Raw genomic sequence first — 23,512 nt, forward strand, 5'->3', positions numbered from 1 at the left:
GTCATTCATGCAGTTTCAGTCAACTGGGGCTCGACTGAGCCTAGCTGAGCCAGGACTCCCATGCGTTGTGTGTCAGCAGGGCATCTCTGTGCATGAGATCTCCTGTCTTCCAGTAACTCGCCTGGATTTGTCCACCTGGCAACCTCCATGGTTCCAAAAAGGCAAGTTCTCTTGAGGGCAAGGCTTGGAACTCTAACAACTTCACTTCCACCACATTCTCTTGGTCAGAGCAAGTCGCATGGCCAAGTCCAAAAGGAAAAGGTGGGGAAATAAGACTCCAGTCCTTGATGAGAGGAACCACAAAGTCACATCACATACAGGGACTGCAGGAGTTGGGCCATCTTTGCAAACAATCTATCACACTTGGGGAGGCAAGAAGACTTCCTGGATGAAGGGTTATTGTTACTGGGCTTTGAAGGCAAAGTGGGAGTTTTCCAGGCAGCAAGAGCAGAGCCCTGTAGGTGGGACCATGTGTCATTTGGTGTGACTGGGGTGCTGGTTGCTGCCAGAGGTTGGTGGGATGCTGAGGCTGGGGAGGTGGACAGGAGAGCCCAGCAGAGCTCAGGTGAAGCTCCCACCCATGCTACCCCCACTGCCCACCTTGACCTCCCTCCCCCCTCTCTCCACAGATGGCACGGCCAATCCAGGTGAAGCCTGCGGACAGCGAAAGCCGAGGAGGTAGTTGTCATCTCTCCGTGGCCACCAGGCTGCGGGTTGGCAGAGGAATGGGAGGAGGGAAATCCTTGCACAAAGGTGGTGGGAGAGGCAGAGGCCCAGGCTGGGGTTGGGGGGGAGAGTAGGGAGGCTGTGTCCCCTCCTCCTAACCACAGGGCCACAGGCCCAGCAGTGGGAGGTGTGGCCAGGTCCTGCTGCTTTCCCCTAGAACTTGAAATACCCCACTCGTCTCAGGGTGCAATAACGGGGATCTTCAGACGCAGAGGGGATAGGGTCCCTGAAGGACTATGGATTGGTTTCTGGGCTCTGCGTGTGTGTGCATGTTTGCATGTCTGAGCAAGTGCAGGTGTGTGTATATGGGCATGCATTCCTGGGCACAGCTGTGCGTAGATGTATGCAAGTGTGTGCACAAGTGCGTGTGTGTTTCTGGCAGGTGCAGTGGGGGCGCCTGCCTGTCTGTGTGCACATCTGCGTGCCTGGGCTGTGCGTGGGTGTATATGTTCAAGCGTGTGTGCTTGACTGGTCCCGGCTGGGCGCGTGGGTGTGCAGGCTGGGCCCTGTGTCTGCATTAGGCTGGACCTCTGGGTGGCTGTGTGCCTATGGGGAGATGCTTGGCTGTCCCCAGTGGGATCCAAGGCTAGTCATTCTTGGATATTTTTGACCCCCCTCCCCATCTCAGGTGGATTGGGGGCTGAGGGAGAGCAGCCAGCCTTGGAGGTGCTGTAGGGGGTAGGGCTGTTAGGACCTCTGTGTATGTGTAGGATCCTGGTAAAGCCCATCGGGACTGGGAGCTTGTTTTCACACTCTCCAACCTGGCTTCCACTGTGGGTCAGGGACTAGAGAGGGGGAATCTGCACGTTTTCATCTCTATCTCTCTGTCTCTCTCTCTCTCATTCTCTCTCTCCTTTGCTCCCTCTCCCTCCATCTCTGTTTCTCTCTCCTAATCTTTTTCTCTCCTCCTATCTCTCTGGTTCTCTTTGTGCTTCTCTGTGTATCTCTCTTTGCCTCTTACTGTCTCTCTCTTTGCCTGTCTCTGTCTCTCAGTCTCTCCCTGTCCCTCTCTCTCTCCCTCATATGTCTCTCTCTCCCTACTTCTGTGTCTCTCCCTCCCTCCCACCCCTATGAGTGACAGCTGCCAGAGAATGGGTTTCCATAGTAACCAAGCTCACCCTTCCTGGAAGAGGAAGCTGCCGTGTTCCTGATTACAGGGGAGCAGTGCAATTCCCCGGGGGGAGGGGGGACAGAGCTCTGGTACCTCACATGGGAGAGGCTGGTCCAGACTGGCCCCTGGCCTTAGAGTTGGGCAGGTCCCAGCCAGGCCTGCAGCCAGGCCCCAAGCCAACCCCAGGCTCCCCAGGCACCTGGTCTTGTGCACACACACTGTTCATTCATTTAACAGACGTTGATTGCTTGGCCCTTCCTGAGCCCTGGCAAGGTTGGGCGGGGAGCTCTGCTGGGCACTGTGAGGATGCAGGGGCCCTCAGCGCTCACCCCTGCCTGGAAAATCTAGATGGCAGACAGACAGACAGACATGGACCCAGGCCAGGCAAGGCAGTTCCTAACCCTGGTACTATGTGTGGACTCTGAGTGCATAGGAGGGAGTGGCCATTTTGCCCAGAGAGTGGAAGCAGTTGGACAGAGAGGCATTCCAGGCAGGGGGCACTGCATGAGGTGGGACCTCGCAGGCACGTGGAAAGTTGGAGAGACCCAGGCAGGGAAAGCGCGTGGCTGTGTCCTCCCTCACACGCGCAGAAAATGGCCCAGGGGGGTCCAGGCGCCCTGCTCCACGCCCTGCTACCTCCACTCTCTGCTGGAGGGACGGAGAAATTCCCGGAGGTTAGGACTCGGCTGAGGTGGTGTCTCCGCCCACAGGGGACCGGAAGCTGTTTGTGGGGATGCTGAACAAGCAGCAGTCAGAGGAGGACGTGCTGCGGCTGTTCCAGCCCTTCGGGGTCATAGACGAGTGCACCGTGCTCCGGGGGCCCGACGGCAGCAGCAAAGGTGATGGGCCGGGGGCGGGGCTGGCTGCCGGGGGCGGGGCTGTGGGAGGGCGGGGCTGGAGGGATGGGGAGGAGCGGGTACAGGAGAGCGCGGCGGGATCCAGGGGGCGGGGCCGGACTCGTGGGGCGGGGCTGGCCCACAGTGGGCGGGGCCTAGCACGTGGAGAGCGGGCTGGAGGGATGGGGCCCCGCTAGGTACACAAGAGGGTGGGGCTCGCTCAGGAGGCGGAAGCGGCACATGGGAGGGCGGGGCCGGCTCCGGGGGGCAGGGCGAGCAGAGACTGTCCAGTCCCACGTGGTCCTACCCGTGTGCCCGTGTCCGTCTGGGGCTGCCTGTCTCCACCTGACTCTGTCCATGGGGCTGTTGCCGTCTGGATTTGCCTATGTCCTGTGCCTGATCCTACTTCCTCCACCGTTCCTGTATGGTTGTACCATGCAGGAATGTTTGTTTAATGATCTCCAGAAACTTGTTTTCCGGTCTGCTCACGTGACTGCATGTACCTAGGGTTGAGTATCACTCCGCCTGTGTCTCTTAGTCTCTGACCCTCTTTCTGAGTGTCCAAATGGCTATTTCTGTTTGGGTATCCATGTGCCTGGTGGTCTCCGTCTACCTGATTCTACGTGTTCAGGTTCATCTGTCTGGGACTGACTCTCAGTTTGCCTGTCTCTGCCCTGGCGACTTTATCTTACTGGGACTGAATGTATCTGATGGTCCCTGACTGTTTATTTGCCTGGCTCTTTTCTTGTAATTGAGATGTGATCACATACTGTAAAATTCACCCTTTTAAAGTGTACAGTGAAGTGCTTCACAAAATTCACAAAACTGTGCAACTGTCACCACTATCTAGTTCTGGAACATTTTCACTCCCCTTCCCCCAAATCTGCCTGGCTCTTCCATAGCCCTCTCTCTGTCTGGAACTGTAGCCTATGACCGTCTGTCTGGATTTGCCTGTGTCAGGTGGTCTCTGGTTGTCTGTCCACCTGATTCTGCCCTTGCCTGGTGACTTTTCATCCCCATCTATCCAACTCTGGCCACATGGGCATATCTGTCTGGGTCTGAGTGTACCTCTGCCTGAGTGTGCCCACAGGACTGCATCTCTCTGTGTCTATGCCTGATGGTTTGTCACTCTAATTCTGCGTATCTGATTACAACTCTGGATCTCGTGGCATCGGTGGCTGGTGGGCGTTCTCTAAGCCCGTCCCCTTCACTTGTTCTAACGGGCAGGGCCTGCCTCTCCACCTGTGCACCTCCTCACACCCTCTGATGAGGTCTTGGACAAACCGCTATCTGGCTGGCTGGCTGTGTGCTTGTCTTACTGTCTGATCCTTCCTTGTCCAGCTGTCTGTCTGAACAAATGGCTGGCTGTCTCTCGGACGTCCGACTTTCGGGCTGCCTGTGTCCACGCTGACCGGCCGTGCAGGGCTGTCAGCCCCTCTCCTGTGGCCCCTCACCCGTTCCCCTTCTCTCGGAGCAGGCTGTGCCTTCGTGAAGTTCTCCTCCCACACGGAGGCTCAGGCGGCCATCCACGCCCTGCATGGCAGCCAGACCATGCCGGTGAGTCGGAGTTGCCCTGGGCGATGGGGGTAGGGGTGGGAAAGGAGCAAGCGGGCCTGGCCTTACCATCCCAGCCATCCGGTAGCCCCTGCCCCTTCTTCAGAGAGGTCATGGTGGGGAGAAGAGGCGCAGTCTTTGATGGTGGTATGGGTGGGTGTATGTGTGTGATTGTGTGTGTGAGCCTGCAAGTAAGTGTGGAGTGTGTATGGATGTCCTGCCAGCACGTGGCTGCCCGTACGCGAGTACGCGCAGGCCAGTGTGTGTGTTGGTGTGTGCACGTGTGCGTGTCTGTGTGTGAGCGTGTGGTTGTGAGTAGGTGGGTGTCAGTGTGCACATGAGGTGTGTGTAATGGGTATGGATACATGTGCACGTGTGCGCTGGTGCATACACATGTGTACACGTGTGACTGCATACACACGTGTGTTAAGTGGGTGTGTTCGTGGGAGCACACGTGTGCAAGTATGTAGCTGAGTGCACATGTATATTTATGTGCGACTGTGTGTCTGGGTGACGTGGGGGGAGCGAGTGCATGTGTGTACATCTGTAGGAGTGTGTGAAGGCAAATGTCTATGTGTGGAGGGGTGAGCATGCGTGTGAATGTAGGCAGTCACGTGTGTACATGTGTGACTGTGTGCACGTGAGTGTGTGAGTATATGTGCATGTATTTGGGAGTGTATGCATGTGTGTCTGTGAGTGTCAATGGTGAGTGTGAGTCTGTGTGGGCGGAATGCATGTGTAAGTGTGTGCAAATGTGTGTGAGCCCCAGAGGAGCAGGAAGAGATGGGGCTGGAGGGGCCTGCAGTTCAAGGCTGAGAAGCATGGGGTTCCTCCTAGGGTGATGGGGAGCCCCAGAGGGAAGGGACCAGGTCATTTGGAAATGTCCCCGTAGGGCCAGAGTGGGGAATGGGCAAGTCTGGAGCCGGGAGCCTGTGGGCCTGCAGCAGTGAGAGGCTGGAGGGGACCACACAGGTGTTGGGGGTGGCCCTGCCTCCCAGGAAAGTGGCCCTGGGAGCCACCATCACTGTACATAAATGTCCAGATCTGCCACGGGGAAGACAGGCCTTGGGGACCCACTCTCTGTTGTTCTGGAAAATGGGTGTGGAGAGCAGGGCAGTCTCAGATCCTTCCTTCTATTGCTCTCTGGGTCCTCAGGCATCAGTTTTAGTCCCTAGAGGGGCAGGAGTCAGCTCATCCGAAGGTCAGGCTTTCTCCTGCTCCGAGCTGTCCAGTGATGGAGCTGGTGGGCGGCACAGGGAGTGAGCTCTCCATCAGAGGAGGTATTCAACCTCTCTGATGGTTGGAGCCTTACCTGTTCTCAGGTGTGGGTGGCAGCTATAGGGTCCTCCATGCGGGCCCCCATTGTTCCTCTCCAGCAGTTGGATTCTCCACCCATTTTGAGAGTGTGGTTGACAGTCAGGGTCCTCACTATGCCCCAGATGCAGCCCCCCCGCGCCCGGATGCCCCACTTGTGCGCACGAGGGGGCTGCAGGGTCAAGTGCGAGACCTGGGATGCTGATCTCCGGACTGTCCTCACTGTGGCACCTGGGACCTCGAGGGTGGGGCTGACAGCTGCTGCTATCCACACCCCTACACCCCTTGTAAGGGACCCCAGAGTCCCGGCTACGTCCCCCCTTCTTTCCCTCCCTGCTTGCGGCTGCCCCTGCAGGGTGCCTCCTCCAGCCTGGTGGTCAAGTTTGCTGACACGGACAAGGAGCGGACACTGCGGCGCATGCAGCAGATGGTGGGCCAGCTGGGCATCCTGACGCCGTCCCTCACCCTGCCCTTCAGCCCCTACAGTGCCTACGCCCAGGCTGTGAGTGACCCCGGCAGACACACTTCTGTCTCCAGCAGGGCTTCTGAGACTTCTCTGGGGATCTGGCTCAGTCTGTCTCGCTCTCTTTCTCCATCTATTCTCGGTCTAGGGCTTCTGCCTCTTTGCCCATCTTTCTGTTTCTCTGGCCCAATCTTTCTGACTCAGGGCCTTATTCTGACTGTGGCTGAGTCCCCAAATCCAGGCCGCTTCCTGACCCCAACCCCAGCTGAGCCCCCAACCATGGACTATGCTCCGAGCCCAAGCTGAGCCCCACCTCTGGACTGACAGGACACCAGACTCAACCCCGACATCCAGCCTGAGCCCTCACCCTGCGTGAACATCAAATGAAGAGCCAACCTTGAGTTGACCCCCAGATCCTAGCTGTTCCCCAAATCTAGATTAGCCCGAATTCTAGCTAAACCTCCTGGCTGACTCCAAGCTGAGACCCAACCCTGAGTGAGTTCAACGTTGGCTGAGCCCTGGTCCCAGACTGAGTCCTGATCTTAGACTGAGCCCTAATTCCTGGCTGAGCTCTCATTCCTAGATGAGCCTGGAACCTAGTCTAGGCCCTGATCCTACACTGAGACTTGATCCAGGCTGAGCCCCAATTCCTAACTGATCCCTGACCGCGACCTGAGCCAAGACACCCGGCCTGACCCCCTAGTTCCTGGAGGACCCGCCCCCCCACCTCATGAACCGTGATCTCAGGCCAGATGCCACTTTGACTGTGCACGTTGACTCCCTCTCCACCCCCAGCTCATGCAACAGCAGACAACGGTCCTGTCCACCTCAGGCAGCTACCTGAGCCCCGGCGTGGCCTTCTCACCTTGCCACATCCAGCAGATCGGCGCCGTCAGCCTTAACGGGCTGCCCGCCACACCCATCGCCCCTGCCTCTGGTGAGAGTCCGCCAGGGACCCACGGATGGGTGGGCAGGGCCGGGGCCAGAATCAGGCTCCCCATGACGCTCTTCCGCTCCCCAGGACTGCACTCGCCCCCGCTGCTCGGCACCACCGCCGTGCCCGGCCTCGTGGCTCCGATCACCAACGGCTTCGCAGGTGTTGTGCCCTTCCCTGGTGGGCACCCCGCCCTAGAAACCGTATATGCCAATGGCCTTGTGCCCTACCCAGGTAACTCGGGTGGTCCCCGGGGGCCGAGGAGAGTGGCAGGAGGCAGGGAGGGTGTCCCCCGGACAAGCATGAGTCCCTATGCCTTGGTGTCCAGGGAACAAAGGGGCAGGACAAAGGGAGTCTCAGGCGAACAGATACTAGCTGTGGGCACAGAGAAAGAGGTTAAACATAGAAACTTTGCATCCAGACCTTTCTGGGTTCGAATTCCAGTTCGGTGGCCCTGGGGGGTTTCTTTAAGTCTCTGAGCCTCAGTTTGCTCATCTGGGAAATGGGGCGGATAACATCAGTCATCTCATGAGATTGCACCGACGAGGCAATCAGTCTGTAAAATGCTAACGCGTCACCTGGTACCAAGAATGGCACCATCAATCTTCATTAGTAATCGTTACCATTTGGGAAAATATCAGTGCCCATATTCATTCATTCACTCATTAATTCATTCATTCAGTATTGGCCATGCACTGATTTGTTGGGCTGGGCTCTGCCCTCCTGAAGCAGAGGTCTCACTTTTCTCTACCCTATACCATAATTTCAAGGCAAACGTCTTCCCACACCTTGCTTAGGTGAAGTACGTCATCTGCGTTTCCACCGCTGAGAATTTGTTTATTCTTATCTTGCAATGATTGGCGCTCACGGGGAGTTTCAAAAATAATACAGAGAGGTCCTGGTACCCCTCACCCAGCGTCCCTGGATGCTAACGTCTTACATAACCACAGTACGTTGTCAAAACCAGGAAACTGACATTGGTACAGTACAATGAACTCAACGGGAGTTGGAGAGCCTATTCAGACTTCACTATTTGCAGGCACTTGTGTGTGTGTGTGTGTGTGTGCGTGGTTCTATGTCATTTTATCACAGGTATAGTTTCATGTAACCACCACCACAATCTACATACAGAACTGTTCCATCACTATAAAGTAATTCGTTCATGCGACCGCTTTACTGTCTTACCTCTCCCCCATCACCACTGCATCTTCTAGCAACCTCTCTCCATTCAAGATTTTTTTGCTCAATTTTCCCCAGACTCTCCAGCTCTGGTTGCCTAGACAAGCTCTCCCCTACCCCTGTGTCCTCCCCTAGGGACCGTCGGAAGGTCACAGCCACGTAGGGGATCCATAGGGTGTCTGATGATCAAGGTGTGGGGAGGGATAAAGGGAAGGGATGGGGATGGGTGGTGATCAAAAGCAGAGACCTGGAGTCCTGGAGAATCCAGAGAATAAAAGAGAGGAGCAAGGGGGGTCAGGATGGGGACAGAGAGTTGAAGTTGATTGTTAAACCTCTCTGGAGTCTGAGAAACCTGGATTCGAGTTTGGCTTCTGTCATCTCCTACCTGAGCGGCCCTGTGCCAGCTGCTGTTTCCCCACCTGTAAAATGAGGGTCATACCTGTAAAACGTTTATGCAGAAGTGAAGCTGGGGCTGGGTGTTGCGGGGTGGATGGAAGACTTCTGCTGCCCCCGCCCCACTCAGCCCCTCCGTCTGCCCCGCAGCTCAGAGCCCGACGGTGGCCGAGACCCTTCATCCTGCCTTCTCCGGAGTCCAGCAGTACACAGGTAGGGAGGCAGCGCGGCCCCGCCCCGCGCGTGACCCCGCCCCTCGGTCCCCGGCGTCCTACCTGGGCTAGCCAAGCCGCGCCCCTAGCCACACCTAGATATGGTCCCTGCCCTCAGAGCCGCCCTCTCATCCTACCTTCCCTCTTCTGCCTGTGCCTCCTACTTTGGGCCCAATCCCAGTTCTTGGCCTTACCCCCGCCCCGCCTTTCTTCAACATTTGGCCCTGCCCCTCATAACCTGCCTTTGGTACCGCCCCTCATGTCCTGCCCAGACTGACCCCGCCTCTGCCAGGGCCTCGCTCGGATCTCTGGCTTGTCTTCATAAAGGCTGCCTTGGCCCCGTCCTCAGCCGGGGCCACGCCCACTCTGCTCTTCCCTGTTGCCTTGGCCCCTTCCTCCAATGTGACCGCGCCCCTCCCAGACCCGTCCTCGAATATGACCACGCCCCCTCCTTCTTCCCAAGACGGGTCCTTGGCCTTGCCCTCAGACCGTCTCTCCCATGTGACCACACCCCTCCGCCTTCCCTAGACCCGGTCTTGGCCCCACCCTCAGCTGTGACCCCGCCCCTCACGTCTTAGCCCCGCCCCCACGCGCACCGGCTGCCAACCGGCCTCACGCCCGCTCCGCCCTGTGTCTCGCTCCCGGTCTCTGCAGCCATGTACCCCACCGCGGCCATCACGCCCATCGCGCACAGCGTCCCCCAGCCGCCACCCCTCCTGCAGCAGCAGCAGCGAGAAGGTGAGGGGGCCGCGACCTCCCCTGGGCGTCAGCCCCTTACTTTGACCGCCCCCTTCCACCTCCAGGACCTCTGACTCGGCCTGGCTTCGGGGAACCACTCGGCCTGGGGTCCGGACAGACCTGGGTTCAAGCCCCGGCGTAGCCCATGGGTGTCTGGGGGGGCGACTGACTCTTCCTCTCTGAGCCTCGGTCTCCTCCTCCGGAAAGTGGGAATGGGGCTAGTCCCGACCCAGTAGGGATAGCCATGACCCAGAACGGGATGATTCTCTGAAATATTTTTGAGAGAATTTAGGGGGTGGGATGGTGAGGTATCTCGGGGCAAATAAGGCTTCCTTAGTAAAGTCAAGGGGGCGAGGAGTTAGATTCTGGAGTCGGAGAACCGGGATTCAAATCCACCCAGTTCTGACTTGTGAGCGTCATAAGGAAGGCACCTCACTGCTCCGGGCCTCAGTTTCCTCATCTGCCACACAGGCGACCACCTTATTCCCCTTGCTGGGGAGTAAGCAGCGGCGGTTCCTGACACATGGTGGGCACTCAGCCAGGGAGGCCCTTCCTCTCCTTAATCCATCTAGTGGCTGTGGGGGCGGGGGGCTGGGGAGAGGCGACCAACCAGAAAAGCCCCAAATCGCCCCACGACCTGGGAAGCTTGCGGGTGGCCTGGCCCGCAGACTGATTTCTGTGAGGCTCTGTTCAATTTCTCCCTTGCCCTGGGCCTGCAGGAAGGGGAACACTGGCAGGGTGCAGTGGATAAAAGCTGGTCCCGATGCAGTCCGTGCTGCTGTAACAGGATGTATGCTTTCTGGAAAGTCACCTGAGTTTGCAGAACCTCACAATACCAACTACAAGGCTCGTGGGGGAAATGGGGTCGTGGTACACCATTCAGAAACGTTGGCTGTGAGGTGCCAAAAAAGAAAAAAGATAAGATCCTAATGAAAACAGTAGCAGTTTTATGCGTGTTAGATGGTTTAGAGATACCCGAATAGTACAATAAATTTGGTACTTTATCTTGGAAAAGACCGCAAGTTTGCAGGGGGGAGTGGCATCGGAAGGGTTGCAGCATGTGAGTTACCCTGAAGTGATGGAAAGGCTTGTCTGAAATCAGACGGAGAGTCGGAACCCCAGACGGGGATGGGTCCTGCTCATAACATACTTGGAGAACTGAGAAAGTTGATGGATGTTGAAGCTGTGTATGCGTGTGTGTGTGTGTATGTGTGTGTGTGTGTGCATTTTGCTTTCTTATGAGGTTCGGTGCAGCTGCATGTGGTTTTCTGCATTCACCTAGTGTTTCTTGGAAATGAGATAGCACACAGACAAACACAAAATTCGTGTTTGCTCAAAATTGTTCCGTAACATATCAGTTGTATGGGAACGCACTTGCATTTTAAAAACAAGCATGTTAGGGAATTCCCTGGAGGTCCAGTGGTTAGGATTCGGCGCTTTCACCGCCGTGGCCCTAGGTTCAATCCCTGGTTGAGGAACTAAGATCCCACAAATCTCGGGGCACGGCCAAACAAACAAAAACAAACAACAACGACAACAACAAGCATGTTAGCAGAACTGTGGTCCTCATCAGGAAGATAAGGGTGGATGTGGATGTGAATGTGTAATCTTGGATTTTGTATTTTCTGGGGTGGGGAATATTCATTGTGAGGGTGGGGGGATTCTCGGTGGTTTGAGGGCTACGTTTTTGGCGGGGCGGGACCTGGGAGAATGTTGTCTGTAGGTTTGGCATTAGAGGCAGGTTTGAGGACTGTTGATGACTTTGGATAATCAAGGTTTTAAAATGCTATTATTATTTATGGTTCTTATATGAGCCATGACTGGGGATTACTGGGGGAGGGGATGATTCTTGAGGGTTAGCTGTGCTTTAAAAAATTATTTGTGGTTGGTATAGCATATCATTTAAAAATTATCGGTGGTTTCAGGATATCTGGGGTTCGGGACTAGAGAATAATCTTTTTATTTTACTTGATTTTATTTTTGCATCATTTTTGAAATTATCCAAGGTTTTGAAAATTATCCAAGGTTTGGAGGGTTATCCAAGGTTTTGAAAAATATCTGGATATTTGGGGTTTAGGACCAGGCAATTACTAGTCTTATTTTATTCTGTGATCATCAGACTGTCAAAAAGGCATGTTTCATTTTAAAACCAGTTTTAGACTTATGGAGTTATTGCAAAGACAGTACAGAGTGTCCGTATACCCTACGCCCAGTTCATCTGATTTCTATAAATGACCAGGAGTTTGAGGCTTAGGGATTTTCCGGGGTTTGGGGTTGTATGGGATTTTTGGATTATCTGGGGTCTGGGATGGAAGAATTTATCTCAGTTGTGGAGGGTAGGGATCATACGAATTTTATAAGTTCCCTGGGGCCTGAGGATCATTAGAGGTTTGGAGTGTCTGAGTGTGGGATTTTATAGACAAGGGATTAGGGCTCCCGGCCTCCCCTTCCTGCCACTTCCATGCCCCTTCTCTCTGAGTGTCACGGGGCACCCCTCTCCCAACAGCTGGAGATGCCAGATGTGGGCTCTGGACCCGTGCCCCTCCCCGGGGGGTCCGCCTCCTCTCCTTGGGGGCTTTATGTCTTTCTCTCCCCCACCTGCAGGTCCCGAAGGCTGTAACCTGTTTATCTACCACCTCCCCCAGGAGTTTGGAGACACGGAGCTGACGCAGATGTTCCTGCCCTTCGGCAATATCATCTCCTCCAAGGTGTTTATGGATCGGGCCACCAACCAGAGCAAATGTTTTGGTGAGTCCCTGCTGCGGGTGCCCCCTCCTGCTTGCCAGCCCCGTCCCACGCGCCCCTCGCCCTGGAATGGGGGTTGGGAGGGTGTGGTCAGCCATGAGACAGACAGATCTGGTCCAAAAGAATCCCTGGAGGTCCAGTGGTTAGGACTCCGTACTCTCACTGCCAAGGGCCCGGATTCAATCTCTGGTGGGGGAACTAAGATCCCATAGGCCGAGCGGTGTGGCCAAAAAAAAAAAAAAAGAAAAGAAAAAAAAAAGAATCACATTTATAATCAAAGTAAACACTTATTAAGCACCTACTGTGTGCCAAGCACTCACCATGCAGCATTTCTAAGACTCCCTTGTTCATTTATTCATCAACAAATAGACATATGGTATACCTACTGTGTGCCAGCGCTCAGCATTGTGCCTGGCACACAGCAGTGAAAGAAGCCAACAAAAATCCCTGCCCTCTGAAAGCTCACAGTCTTGCCACTCTGCCTGTAGAACTTTCTCCGATGATAGAAATGTTCTACATCTGTGCTGTCTGAGCCGACCACCCCATGTGGCTGCTGAGCACTTGAAATGTGGCCAGTGTGACCAAAGGACTGAATTTTTTATTTTACTTAATTTTAATGAATTTCAGTTGAAATAACCACCCGTGGCCAGTGGCTGTCGACCGAATTGGAAAGCACAGGTCCAGGGGGAGGAGATGGAAATAAACAAATATAGGATATAGGCCAGGGAGTTATAAATGGTATAGACAAAAATAAAACTGGTAAGAAAATACAGACTGATAAGGAGGAGGCAACATTTCAGCTGAGACCTGAATGATGAGGAGCCAGCCATGGGGTGTCTTGGAGAAGAGTGTTCTAGGCAGAGGGAACCACATGTGCAAAGGCCCTGGGGCAGGACAGTGCCTGGCATGTTGGAGCAAGAGCGAGGAGGCCCGTGTGGCTGGAGCAGAGTGAGCGAGGGGGAGAGAGGGAGGAGGGGAGGGCAGGGAGGGGACAGGGCAGGTCGTGGAGGGCCTTGTGGGCTGTGGGGAGAACTTCCTTGTCCCCAGAAACAGAGGACATTAAGGCTCAGAGAGGCACGTAACTTGTCCAAAGTCACACGGCAGCAAAGAGGCAGAACCTAGGTTAGAACCAGTCTGTTTGACTCCAAAATCTGGGCTCTGAACCCACCCTGTCCTCTTGGAAGGGTCAACTTTTGACTATTTATTAAGCACCTCCTGTATATACTCATTATCCAACCATAAAAGGGAAGAATTATCCCAATTTACATGGGGAGGAAAGAGAGGCACAGAATGGTCAAGCGACATGCTTGAGGTCACACAGCAAGTTAGGGACACCACCCCCTCCAGTGCCCAGGCTCCCTTCTCTACATCCTGCTTCCAGGAAGAAGAAGGAAATTTCTGGAGGAAAACCTACTCTGTCGCATTCAGCAGTCAGGGGGTCACATGCCTTCTCTGAGCCTCAGTTTCCTCCTCTATGTAATGGGAGGTGTGGGTGATGTGAAGACATCCACCCACCCCAGCTCCAGATTCCCCTATGGCTCCCCATGGGCCTCAGCCAGACCCCTCAGCCCTGACCCCACCATCTCTCTGCCTGACCTCCCACCCAGCCTCTCCCATGGAGCTCAGGTGTCCTGCCCCCAAATGCACGCACATGCAGTCCTCTCCCCCTGGAGGACCTCCCCAGCCCCTGTGGTCTCTGCACAGTCCCCCAGGAAGTCTGTGAGGACCAACAGGTGAGGGGCAGGAGTAGGGCCAGGTGGAGGGTGTTATGCTGGTGGAAGCTTAAGGGGGGGGTGGGGGGATGCTGGAGTGTTTCTGATGGCCCAGGGTGAGGGGGAGTCTGGGACTGGAAAGACTGATGGTGACAAAGAGAGAGACAGAGACCAAAAGAGAAGAGACAGAAAGGGAGGGACAGAAGAAACACAAAGACACACACGCACAAAGACAGAAAAAGAGAAACAGAGAGACAAGGACAGACAGACAGAGACAGTCACATGGGCAGACAGGACCCCAGATGGATAGAGATCTCAGAGGAGGCGAATGGTGGGCATCCAGAGCCTAGAAGGAGGCAGGCATGGGGTCTGGGGAGGGAGAACATGGCCCTCCCGGGGCCCCCAGAGACCCAGCCTGTCCCCCACGTCAGTTGGGAAGTCTCAGCAGAGCAGACCCCAGGTAAGGAGTGAGCGCCCCGTCCCCCAGGCACGCAAGCCCAGCGCGTGTCAGAACCAGGCCAGGGCTGCTGTGTGTGCTCTGGGAAGCCCTCCCACCTCCCTGGGCCGTCTGCCCCTGCGAGCGCACACCCCCGCCCCCAGGACCCCGCGAGCCGGGCAGCCAGGGCTGCAGCACTGGAGCAAGCAGAGGACGCCCGCGTTGCCCTCCATCGTGGGTCCACCCCGGTCTCCGCAGGCTTCGTGAGCTTTGACAACCCGGCCAGCGCGCAGACCGCCATCCAGGCCATGAACGGCTTTCAGATCGGCATGAAGAGGCTCAAAGTGCAGCTGAAGCGGCCCAAAGATCCGGGACACCCCTACTGACCGGCCCACAGCGCCCCGAGGCTGCGGGCTTGGCCCAGGTGAGCCGCCAGGCGGCCCCGCTCCCGCTCCCGCCCCCACCCCGGTCTTGTCCGCACCCCCTTCTCATTCTCCAAACCCTCCCGAGGCTGGGGGGATGCTGCAAGAGGCTACAAGGAGCCCCCAGGTTTGGTTGACGGGGACAGAGCTGGATGAAGACACCCCCAATCCCCACCTAACCCCCACCCCCACCCCACGCCCCGCCAACCCCGTGGTCAGGGCTGGAACCGGAGCAGTAGGATGGGGCTGGGGAGGGTAGTTAAGGAATCCTTCCTGGAGAAGGCTTTGAAGGATGAAAAAAAGTTCACCTGAGAGGCGGGGCTTGGTCTGGGGTGGGGGCGGGCTGTGGGGAGGTGCTTCTGTCCTGTCCTAAGAATCTGTTCTCCCAGCTGGGCCCCTCTGGGAGCTCTTCATTTGGCATAATTCATACCTAGTGGGTTGATGGGAGAGTGGAATATTTGCCCCACCCGACAGCATGCGGCGGGGGGGAGGGGGGTGTCGGAAATCCCCTCGAACAAATGAACAAATCCCCAAGAGTGTTTGTGCCATCAGAGTGAACACCTCTGTCAACTCATCGCTTCTTTGGGGAATGAGCCGTGAGCCTCAGGGGCCAATGGGGAAACTTATAAGTGAGCCCAAGCCTTGACAAGCCTCATCTGTGAAATGGGCCCGTGCCTGTGGCCTCCTCCAGGGGTCGTGGGGCGGATTCACAGGGCACTCGGTGTTTTCCCGGCTGAGCCCAGGACCAGCCACCTGGAAAGCTCTGGATAAGTCGTTTTGATTTTTTCCTCTTAACCACCGTCGCCATCGTCATCACAGAGGCTCCTCTGGGGTCTGGTGCGAAGCAGGTGCTCAGTGAGGGGCTGCTCCCAGACCCTGCCGGGGCAGCACCCACAGATTCGAGGGTGTTCAGTCACCGGGTCGTGGGTCTTCGGGGGCGCGCGCGCGGAAATCCGCCACCAGAAGCCAACAAGAGGATATCGGCGTGCTTTGAACATGCTGACAGCAAATCCTCACTAAGCACCTACTGTGCGCCAGGCACTGTTTCCAGCACCACGAATGAACAGAAATGGGGGCGGGGAACTGCTTCGTGGAGATTCAGGGGCAGGGAGCTGGGAAGAGGAGGCAGAAAGAAACCGAAATGTTTGTCCCCAGTGGCCGGATGAGGACACGGGCTTGGCGACCCTCGGTCCCTTCCAAGCCGGGTGTGTCAGCCTCCAAACCCCGAAATGGACTCTTTCTGCAAAGGTGGGGGCCCTTGGGTTCCCAGACCCCAGCCTGGCCAGGGCAGGGGGGTGGGTGGGAGGTGATGTCGTCGGTCGACGTGACCCTCCCGCCCCCAGCGCCGCGCCCTAACGCCCCTCCCTTCTCCGCCAGGTGAGGGGCCTTCCCACTTCCAACCGATCCAGGACTTTTACGTAAATTACAACTGAGTTTGGACACCAGCCCCCCCTTCTCCCCTGACCCCCTCCCCATAATGTGAAACGCTGCCCAAGGCCACATGGAATGGGGAGGGGGCTTCATGGTCTGCGGGGGACTCCTGAGTTGGGGGCCAAGGGATTCACTGCCCCCTCCTGGGAGATTTCCTCGCTCCCACCTTCCTCCCACACACACAACCTTTGTGGCTTCCCCAAATGAAATCGCAACTTTTCCTATATATATATATGCATATATATATAGAGCTATAGACAGTATATATATTTTTTGAGTATAGATCAAGGGACCAAACTTTTCCGACTTCCTTCCATCCAAGAGAAGGTGACCCTGGGCTGGTCACTCAGCAGGGACGCTCAGAAGGGCTGAGGCTGGCGGGGCAGCCCAGTGTCCCCCACCTCCCGCTGTCATGTCAGACCAGGGCGCCGGCCAAGCACTGGGAATCATCAGCCAACGCGATATACCTCCAGGACTTTTGACCCCCCGCCATCGACGATTCTCGCGAGCCTGTGGGCTCAGCCGGCTTCAGTGTCCCTGGTCCTAGCTGCAGCTTCCGGAACCCCCATCCCCTTCGTTCCAGGGCCCTGCCTTCCCCGGTTGTAGGCACAAAACAGACCCCTTGGCCTCTCCCACCCTCTACCCTCCCCAGTCATAGCCTTACTCATGTGACCAATAGCCCTTAGCTTTCCGTCGGGGACAGACAGGGTCGGGGGAGCCCCCCACCCCTGGAGCCCCCTCCCAAGGGTAGGCGGCCACCCTCCCTGCCTTTGGATCACCAGCCTGGAATTCACAATCTCATGACCAAGATCGCCACGTGCACTGGACAAGCCCAGCTTGCACGGGCCCAGCATCCCTTCACCGGAGATACCTCTACAAAGTTGTTTTTTTTTTTTTTTTTTTAATCTTTCTGAGCAGGTACAAAGAAGAAAAGAAATGGGGGGGAAAAATCAAAGGACAGTGGATTTTTGTTTCCTAGTTGGGGTGGGGAGGGAAATCCTGTGGGGTGCCTCTGTATAGCTACCCAAACCGTGAAAACCCCCCTTGAAGCACAGAGTCAAGTTCGGTTTTTTTTTGTTTTTGTTTTTTGGACGTCCGGTGGGGCCTCGCACCAGACGAGGCACCAGAGAACTTCATAAGCTCAAGAAAAAAAATTTTTTTGAAAAGAAAAACAAAGCATTCCCTTTTGTTTCTACCAAAATGTGTTGACCGACCCAGAAAAAAAAAAAAAAAGAAAAAGAAAAAAGAAATAGCAAAAAAAAGAAAAAAAAAAAGAAAAAATATCTTCTGACCAACCTGTTTCGATATTCCAGAGTTTGATAATTGTTCCGAGACCCTGTCTAGTGCGCCTGTGTCCTGTGCGTCTGCGTGTGCGTGCGCGTGTGCTCAGGGGTGGCGGGGCCTCGCCGTGTCCGTCCCGCCCAGCCCCCGCCAGGCCTGCTTGGGAGTGCGTGCTGGCGTGCAGTGGCGTGTGTCCTCTGGTCCATGTTTACTGGCTGTAAATACCATTTTTATACTCCACGTCAAAGACCTACGTGATTTGTACGATGTACTTTATTTCTGCTACAAGTAATTTCATGAAGTTTCAACTTGCAAACCGACTTTTGGAGACAAACCGCGCCACACACACACGCACACAGAGAGAGAAAGAAAGAGGAGAAAAAGACTTGGAGGGAACTTTGGGTTGACTTGGTTTGAATCTCGAGGTCCCTGTCACTGTGGCGTGTTTCAGGTGAGAAGCTGCAGACTTCATCTTCATGTCCAAAACGCCTCTCTTTGGTCTGGAGAAACTGAAAGTTTATTTAATAAAAGTTTTACTTGCTAAAGGACTGGGTCCTCCCTCATTTGCCCTCTCGTCGAAAAAGACGAAGTAGATCTGACCGGGTTGGGTGCCTGGGCTAGAGATAAATCGGATTTAGAGTGAAGGGGTGCGGGAGGAAAAGGGTCTGACATTCCCATGGCCGGGATTTGGACGGATTCATCCAGACATTGAAGAAATGGAGTGTTCTTTCTGAAGAAGAGCCGGTGCCTGTGTTTGTTGATTCACACGTTCATTCATTCATTCAACAAACGTTTATTGAACAGCTACTGAGTGCCTGACCCTGTGCTGGCCACCAGGGATGCAGCAGTGACCAGATGGTTCTGGGCTCTGCCCTCAAGGAAGCAGCCAGGGGGGCGCGCAGGGGAGACACTCACTACTTTTTTGCAATTGGGGTAAAATTCACACAACATAAATTTCACCAGTTTTACCATTTTGAAGTGTACAATTCAGTGTATTAAGTACATTCACAAGGTTGTGCAACCATCACCCCTATCTAGTTCCAGAAGGTTTTCATCACCTCAGAAAGAAGCCCCGTCCCCATGAGCAGTCACCCCCGCCCCGTTCCCCTCCCCCAGCTCCTGACAACCATGAATCCACTGTCTCTGCAGATTGGCCTGTTCTGGACGTTTCCTATCAATGGAATCACACACTGTGTGTCCTTCTGTATCTGGCTTCTCTCACTGAGCATCGTGTTCTCAGGGTCCATCCACGTTGTAGCGAGTGTCAGGGCTTCTCTCCTTTTCATGGCTGAGTGATGTTCCAGTGTGTGGGCCCTTGGTTCCACCTTTTGGCCATTGTGAATCATGCTGCTGTAATTATTCGTGTGTATGTTTCTGTCTGAACATCTGTTTCAGTTCTCTCAGGTACATACCTAGGAGTGGAATTGCTGGGTCCTGGTAACTCTGTGTTCCCACCAGCAACACATGAGAGTTCCTGTTTCTCCGCATCCTCACCAATGCTTGTTACACAATAGATTTGAGTTGGAATGTTGAGGGAGAAATCCCCCCATTGGACCTGACACAGTCAAGGACCCAGAAATGTACCGAAGAGGTGAGACCTGGAGGAGATAAGATCTAAGAGATGATGTGGCTTTGGCTGAAAAAACAAAGCAGTCTGAGGCCCCTGCCCCACCCCAGTGAAAGCCTCAAAGGTCCTAAAGAAAAAAAATCCTGAGACCTGGGATGGGGGATAGTGGGCTCCAGGGTAAAATCCTGGAGTAGGAGTGTGAGTAGAGGGGGATGGCCACACCCAAGCTGAGCCTTTCCAAGTTCATAGGAGGGGTACTAACCACTCGATTTAATGAGCTACTTAATATCCTGCCAGGGGCTTTGCAGAAACGACGTCTTTTAATCTTACCAAGGACTCATCCCATTTTACAGTTGAGGAGACTGAGGCTCAGAGACAGCAAGTGCTTTGCTCCAGCTCCAGCAGAGAGAACGAGGCCCATCTGGAGTGGGAGCTGGAAAGGTGAGTCTGAGTCCACCTGGAAGGATTTTCCAGGTGGAAGGAACAGCCTGGGCCAAGGCTCAGAGGCTTGGGATGTTGTGGTCATTGGATCATTGGCTAAGACCACAGCACTGGGTGAAAAGATGGATGCAGAGATGACAGGGGCTGGGTTACAGAGGTTCTTTTGCGACTGAGCACCTTCTGTGTGCCGGACCTTGTCCCTGCCCACCCAAGGTTTCAATCAAGGAGAAAGTACTTTTGGACAAAAAATCAAAAGTACCCCATCCCCACAAGAAAAAGTAATTCTCAAGTATGCTAAAAGTTGTAATCACAATGAGACCAGCAAATCTGGGAGATTTTTTATTTTATTTTATTTTATTTTATTTGGCCGTGCCACGTGGCATGCGGGATCTTAGTTCCCTGGCCAAGGATCGAACCCGTGCCCCCTGCAGTGGAAGCATGGAGTCCTAACCACTGGACCGCCAGGGAATTCCCTGGGACATTATCTTGATGTCAGTTGGGAGCTACAGAGGATTTTGAGCAAGGGAGGGGTGTGATCAGGTTGGGGTGTTAGGAGGATACCTGGGTGACCTCTATGCTGCTGGCAGCGTGTAAATTGGCACTCTGGAGAACAATTGGGTAGAATAATATTCCTACCAAGCATTTATTAAGCACTTACTATTTGCCAAGCATTGTTTCAAGCCTGTGTCATCCAATATAGTAGCCACTAGCCACCTGTGGCTATTTACATTTCAATCCATTTATCAAATTATTACTTTACTTCCTCAGTCACACTAAGCCACATTTCAAGGGCTCAAGAGTCACACATCCGTCACTTGGGAAGTTCTCTCGGACAACACTGGCCTCAACATTTTACACGACATAACTCAACCTGCCACAGCCTTGTGAGGTATGTCCTATTAATGGCCCCACTTTATGAGTCAGTAAACTGAAGCCCAGAGAGGTTAAGTGACCTCCCCGAGGCTGCACAGCAGTAATTGAACCCAGGCTCTCAGGCTGGTCTCTTAACCACTATGCTATCCCAATTCCCTGTCCTGTGTAGTGGCTTCAATTTGAATGTATTAAATTGTAATTCAAGTTGTTATTTGCGATAGTCCAATTTAAGCTTTTAAATTTAACTCAAAGTCAGGGAATTCCCTGGCGGTCCAGTGGTTAGGACTCGGCGCTTTCACTGCCGGGGCCGGGGTTTGATCCGTGGTTGGGGAACTAAGATCCCTCAAGTATTGCAACGCACGAAAAAAAAAAAAAAAAGTACATAAATAAATTTAACTCAAAGTCATTAAACATTTAGAATGTGCACCTGTGCAAAACAGAGATTCTACCTGAGAAGAATAGGGTTGTGCTTGGGATGGCTGAGCCCTGGCTGTCATGTAGGTGTTCATCCAGGGGGAATAGGCTAAGTGACACCCAGGGCATATCAGTTAGCTGTTGCTGCATAACAAATTAACCCCCCCACCCTGCAATTTAGCTGCTTAAAACACTACACATCTATTATCTCACCCAGTTTCTATGGGTCAGGAATCCAGGAGTAAATTAGCTGAGAGGTTCTGGCTCAGGGTCCCTCAGGAGGTCACAGTCAAGACATCAGCCAGGGCTGCCTCATCTGAAGGCTCGACTGGGGCTGGAGGAGCTGCTTCCAAGCTGGTTCCCTCCCATGGCTGTTGGCTGGAGGCCTCAGTTCCTCACCACGTGGACCTCGCCATAGGGCTGCTCATGACATGGCAGCTGGCTTCCTCCAGAGAGTGTGATCCAATGTGGGGGGGGGGGTGGTGAGAGAGCTAGAGAAAGAGAAAGAAGAATATATATAGTTAAAACATGCTCTCTGAGGACGTGTATATGACTGTAAGAATGAGAAGATGGGACTTCCCTGGTGGTCCAGTGGTTAAGACTTCGCCTTCCAATGCAGGGGGTATGGGTTTGATCCCTGGTTAGGGAGCTGAGATCCCACATCCCTCATGGGCAGGGAACCAAAGCATAAAACAGAAGCAATATTGTAGCCAGTTCAATAAAGACTTTCAAAATGGTCCACATCCAAAAAAAAAAAATCTTAAAAAAAAAAAATAATGAGAAGGAAAGCCTAGACGTGGACTTCCCTGGTGGCGCAGTGGTTAAGAATCCGCCTGCCAATGCAGGGGACACGGGTTCAAGCCCTGGTCTGGGAAGATCCCACATGCCACAGAGCAAATAAGCCCGTGTGCCACAACTACTGAGCCCATGTGCCACAACTACAGAAGCCCACGCGCCTAGACCCTGTGCTCCACAACAAGAGAAGCCACTGCAATGAGAAGCCCACGCACCACAACAAAGAGAAGCCACTGCAATGAGAAGCCCACGCACCACAACAAAGAGTAGCCCCTGCTCGCCTCAACTAGAGAAAGCCCACACACAGCAATGAAGACCTAACGCAGCCAAAAATAAATAAGTAAATAAATAAATTTATTTTAAAAAAAGGCTAGAAGTGTATTCACCAAAATGACGACGGGGTGGCTTTAGGGGGAATGAAGAATTAGAGGCTAATATTAAGCAGAGTTGAACCTCAGCTGCAATCTTTACAAGGTGAATATATTTAGTTATTATTCAGGAAATTAATAATTAGGTTTAAATACTTTTTTTTAAAGATGAAAGAATGGGAAAGACAGGTGTGGGAGTTATTTGGGGGAAAGTACCTACATGCAACTCAACTGCTCCACTGCCCTTCGGAGAGACCCTCAGAGCAAGGAATGGGGTGGGGCAGCCTCCAGCCAACAGCCAGCGAGGAACTGAAGTCTACCAGCAACCACATAGGCTTGGAAGCAGATCCTGCCTCAGTCGATCCTTCAGATGAGACCCCAGCCCAGCACAACACCTTGATTGCAGCCTGTGGGAGACCCTGAAGCAGAGGACCCAGCTAAGCACCCCAGATTTCTGAAACTGAGATAATAAATATTTTAAGCCACAAAGTCTTAAGGTAATTCATCATGCAGCTATGGTAACTAACACATCAGCAAAACCTCATCAACTACAAAGTACTACAACTACAAAGAAACTACAAAGTACCCGGAATAAACCTCAGAAAAATCTGCAGAGAGAAAACGGTAACATTTGACTGATATACATTAAAAAAAATACCAACCAACAAACAAAAAACCAAAAAACAGACAAGTGTGAAGTGGATGATGGAGGTACCCAGGGCAACTCACGATCTTAAAGGATCAGTTCTCTCCCAGATGAACCTTGAACATCATCACAGTTCAGATCCTTGCAATAGTTTCCTTGGAAGTGGATAAACCGATTCTCAAATTCATGTGCATAATTGATTTGTAAGCAAAGCAAGGCTGGAATGTCCCGAAATGAATGACTGTTTATTGAGCATATACTATGTGCCAGGCACTGTTCCCAGTGCTTTAGTTATTAGGATTAACTCATTTAATCACCGCAGCAACCCCAGGTGGTTGGATCTAGTTCACAGGTAATGGAAATATAGAGAGCTTGGGTGGCTGGCTGCAGAGCCTGCCCACTGGACCTCTATGCCACACTACCCTATACAACAGTAAGACACATTATAAAGCTACAGTAACTAAAATAGCAGGTCATCGGTGCCTGTCCTGTTTTATTTACTCTTCTATTCCCTAGAGCCCAGCACATAGTATCTGCTCGCTAAATATCCTAAAATCATAGTGCTTAAGTCTGGAGGCTTGAGCTTAAGTCTGGAGACTGCCCAGGGTTTGAATCCCAGTTATGACATTTATGAGACCAGTGGCCGATCTCTCTTCAGCTAAGTCCCCCCCACCTCTGGAAAATGAGTCTAATCGGGCACGCCTCTGAGGGCTGTTGTGGGAATGAACGAGTTAATATTTATACAGCCCAGAGTAAGCACTACAGAAGTGTCAAAATAAATCAATCCCGCGGAAAATTCACTTTCCAGAGGCTTCGCTGCTGGCCACCAGCAGGGGGCAGCAGAGACTCACGCCTTCGTTCAGTAGTACTGGAGCCTTCACTTGAAATGCGACAAGCATATATTGAGCACCCAACGTGTGC

General features: G+C 53.6%; 1 protein-coding gene across 3 annotated transcripts in view; it reads left to right on the top strand.

The window, feature by feature from the left end:
- The window catches only part of CELF5 (CUGBP Elav-like family member 5), a 49,507-nt gene extending 34,420 nt beyond the window's left edge, over positions 1-15,087 (top strand). The window contains exons 3-12 of one of the 3 annotated variants that reach the window (XM_068537286.1): positions 630-681; positions 2,548-2,676; positions 4,151-4,230; positions 5,897-6,043; positions 6,800-6,941; positions 7,026-7,172; positions 8,661-8,723; positions 9,377-9,460; positions 12,065-12,208; positions 14,612-15,087. In XM_068537286.1, coding sequence (XP_068393387.1) covers positions 630-681; positions 2,548-2,676; positions 4,151-4,230; positions 5,897-6,043; positions 6,800-6,941; positions 7,026-7,172; positions 8,661-8,723; positions 9,377-9,460; positions 12,065-12,208; positions 14,612-14,739 — 1,116 coding nt within the window. In that variant the 3' untranslated portion in view covers positions 14,740-15,087. Of the gene's footprint in view, positions 1-629; positions 682-2,547; positions 2,677-4,150; positions 4,231-5,896; positions 6,044-6,799; positions 7,173-8,660; positions 8,724-9,376; positions 9,461-12,064; positions 12,209-14,611 lie in introns of all 3 variants that reach the window. The other 2 variants (XM_068537287.1, XM_068537285.1) reach the window with 2 other exon arrangements.
- The last annotated feature ends 8,425 nt before the right edge of the window (positions 15,088-23,512 follow it).

This window comes from Eschrichtius robustus, chromosome 2 (assembly GCF_028021215.1).
Source record: "Eschrichtius robustus isolate mEscRob2 chromosome 2, mEscRob2.pri, whole genome shotgun sequence".
NCBI lineage: Eukaryota > Metazoa > Chordata > Mammalia > Artiodactyla > Eschrichtiidae > Eschrichtius > Eschrichtius robustus.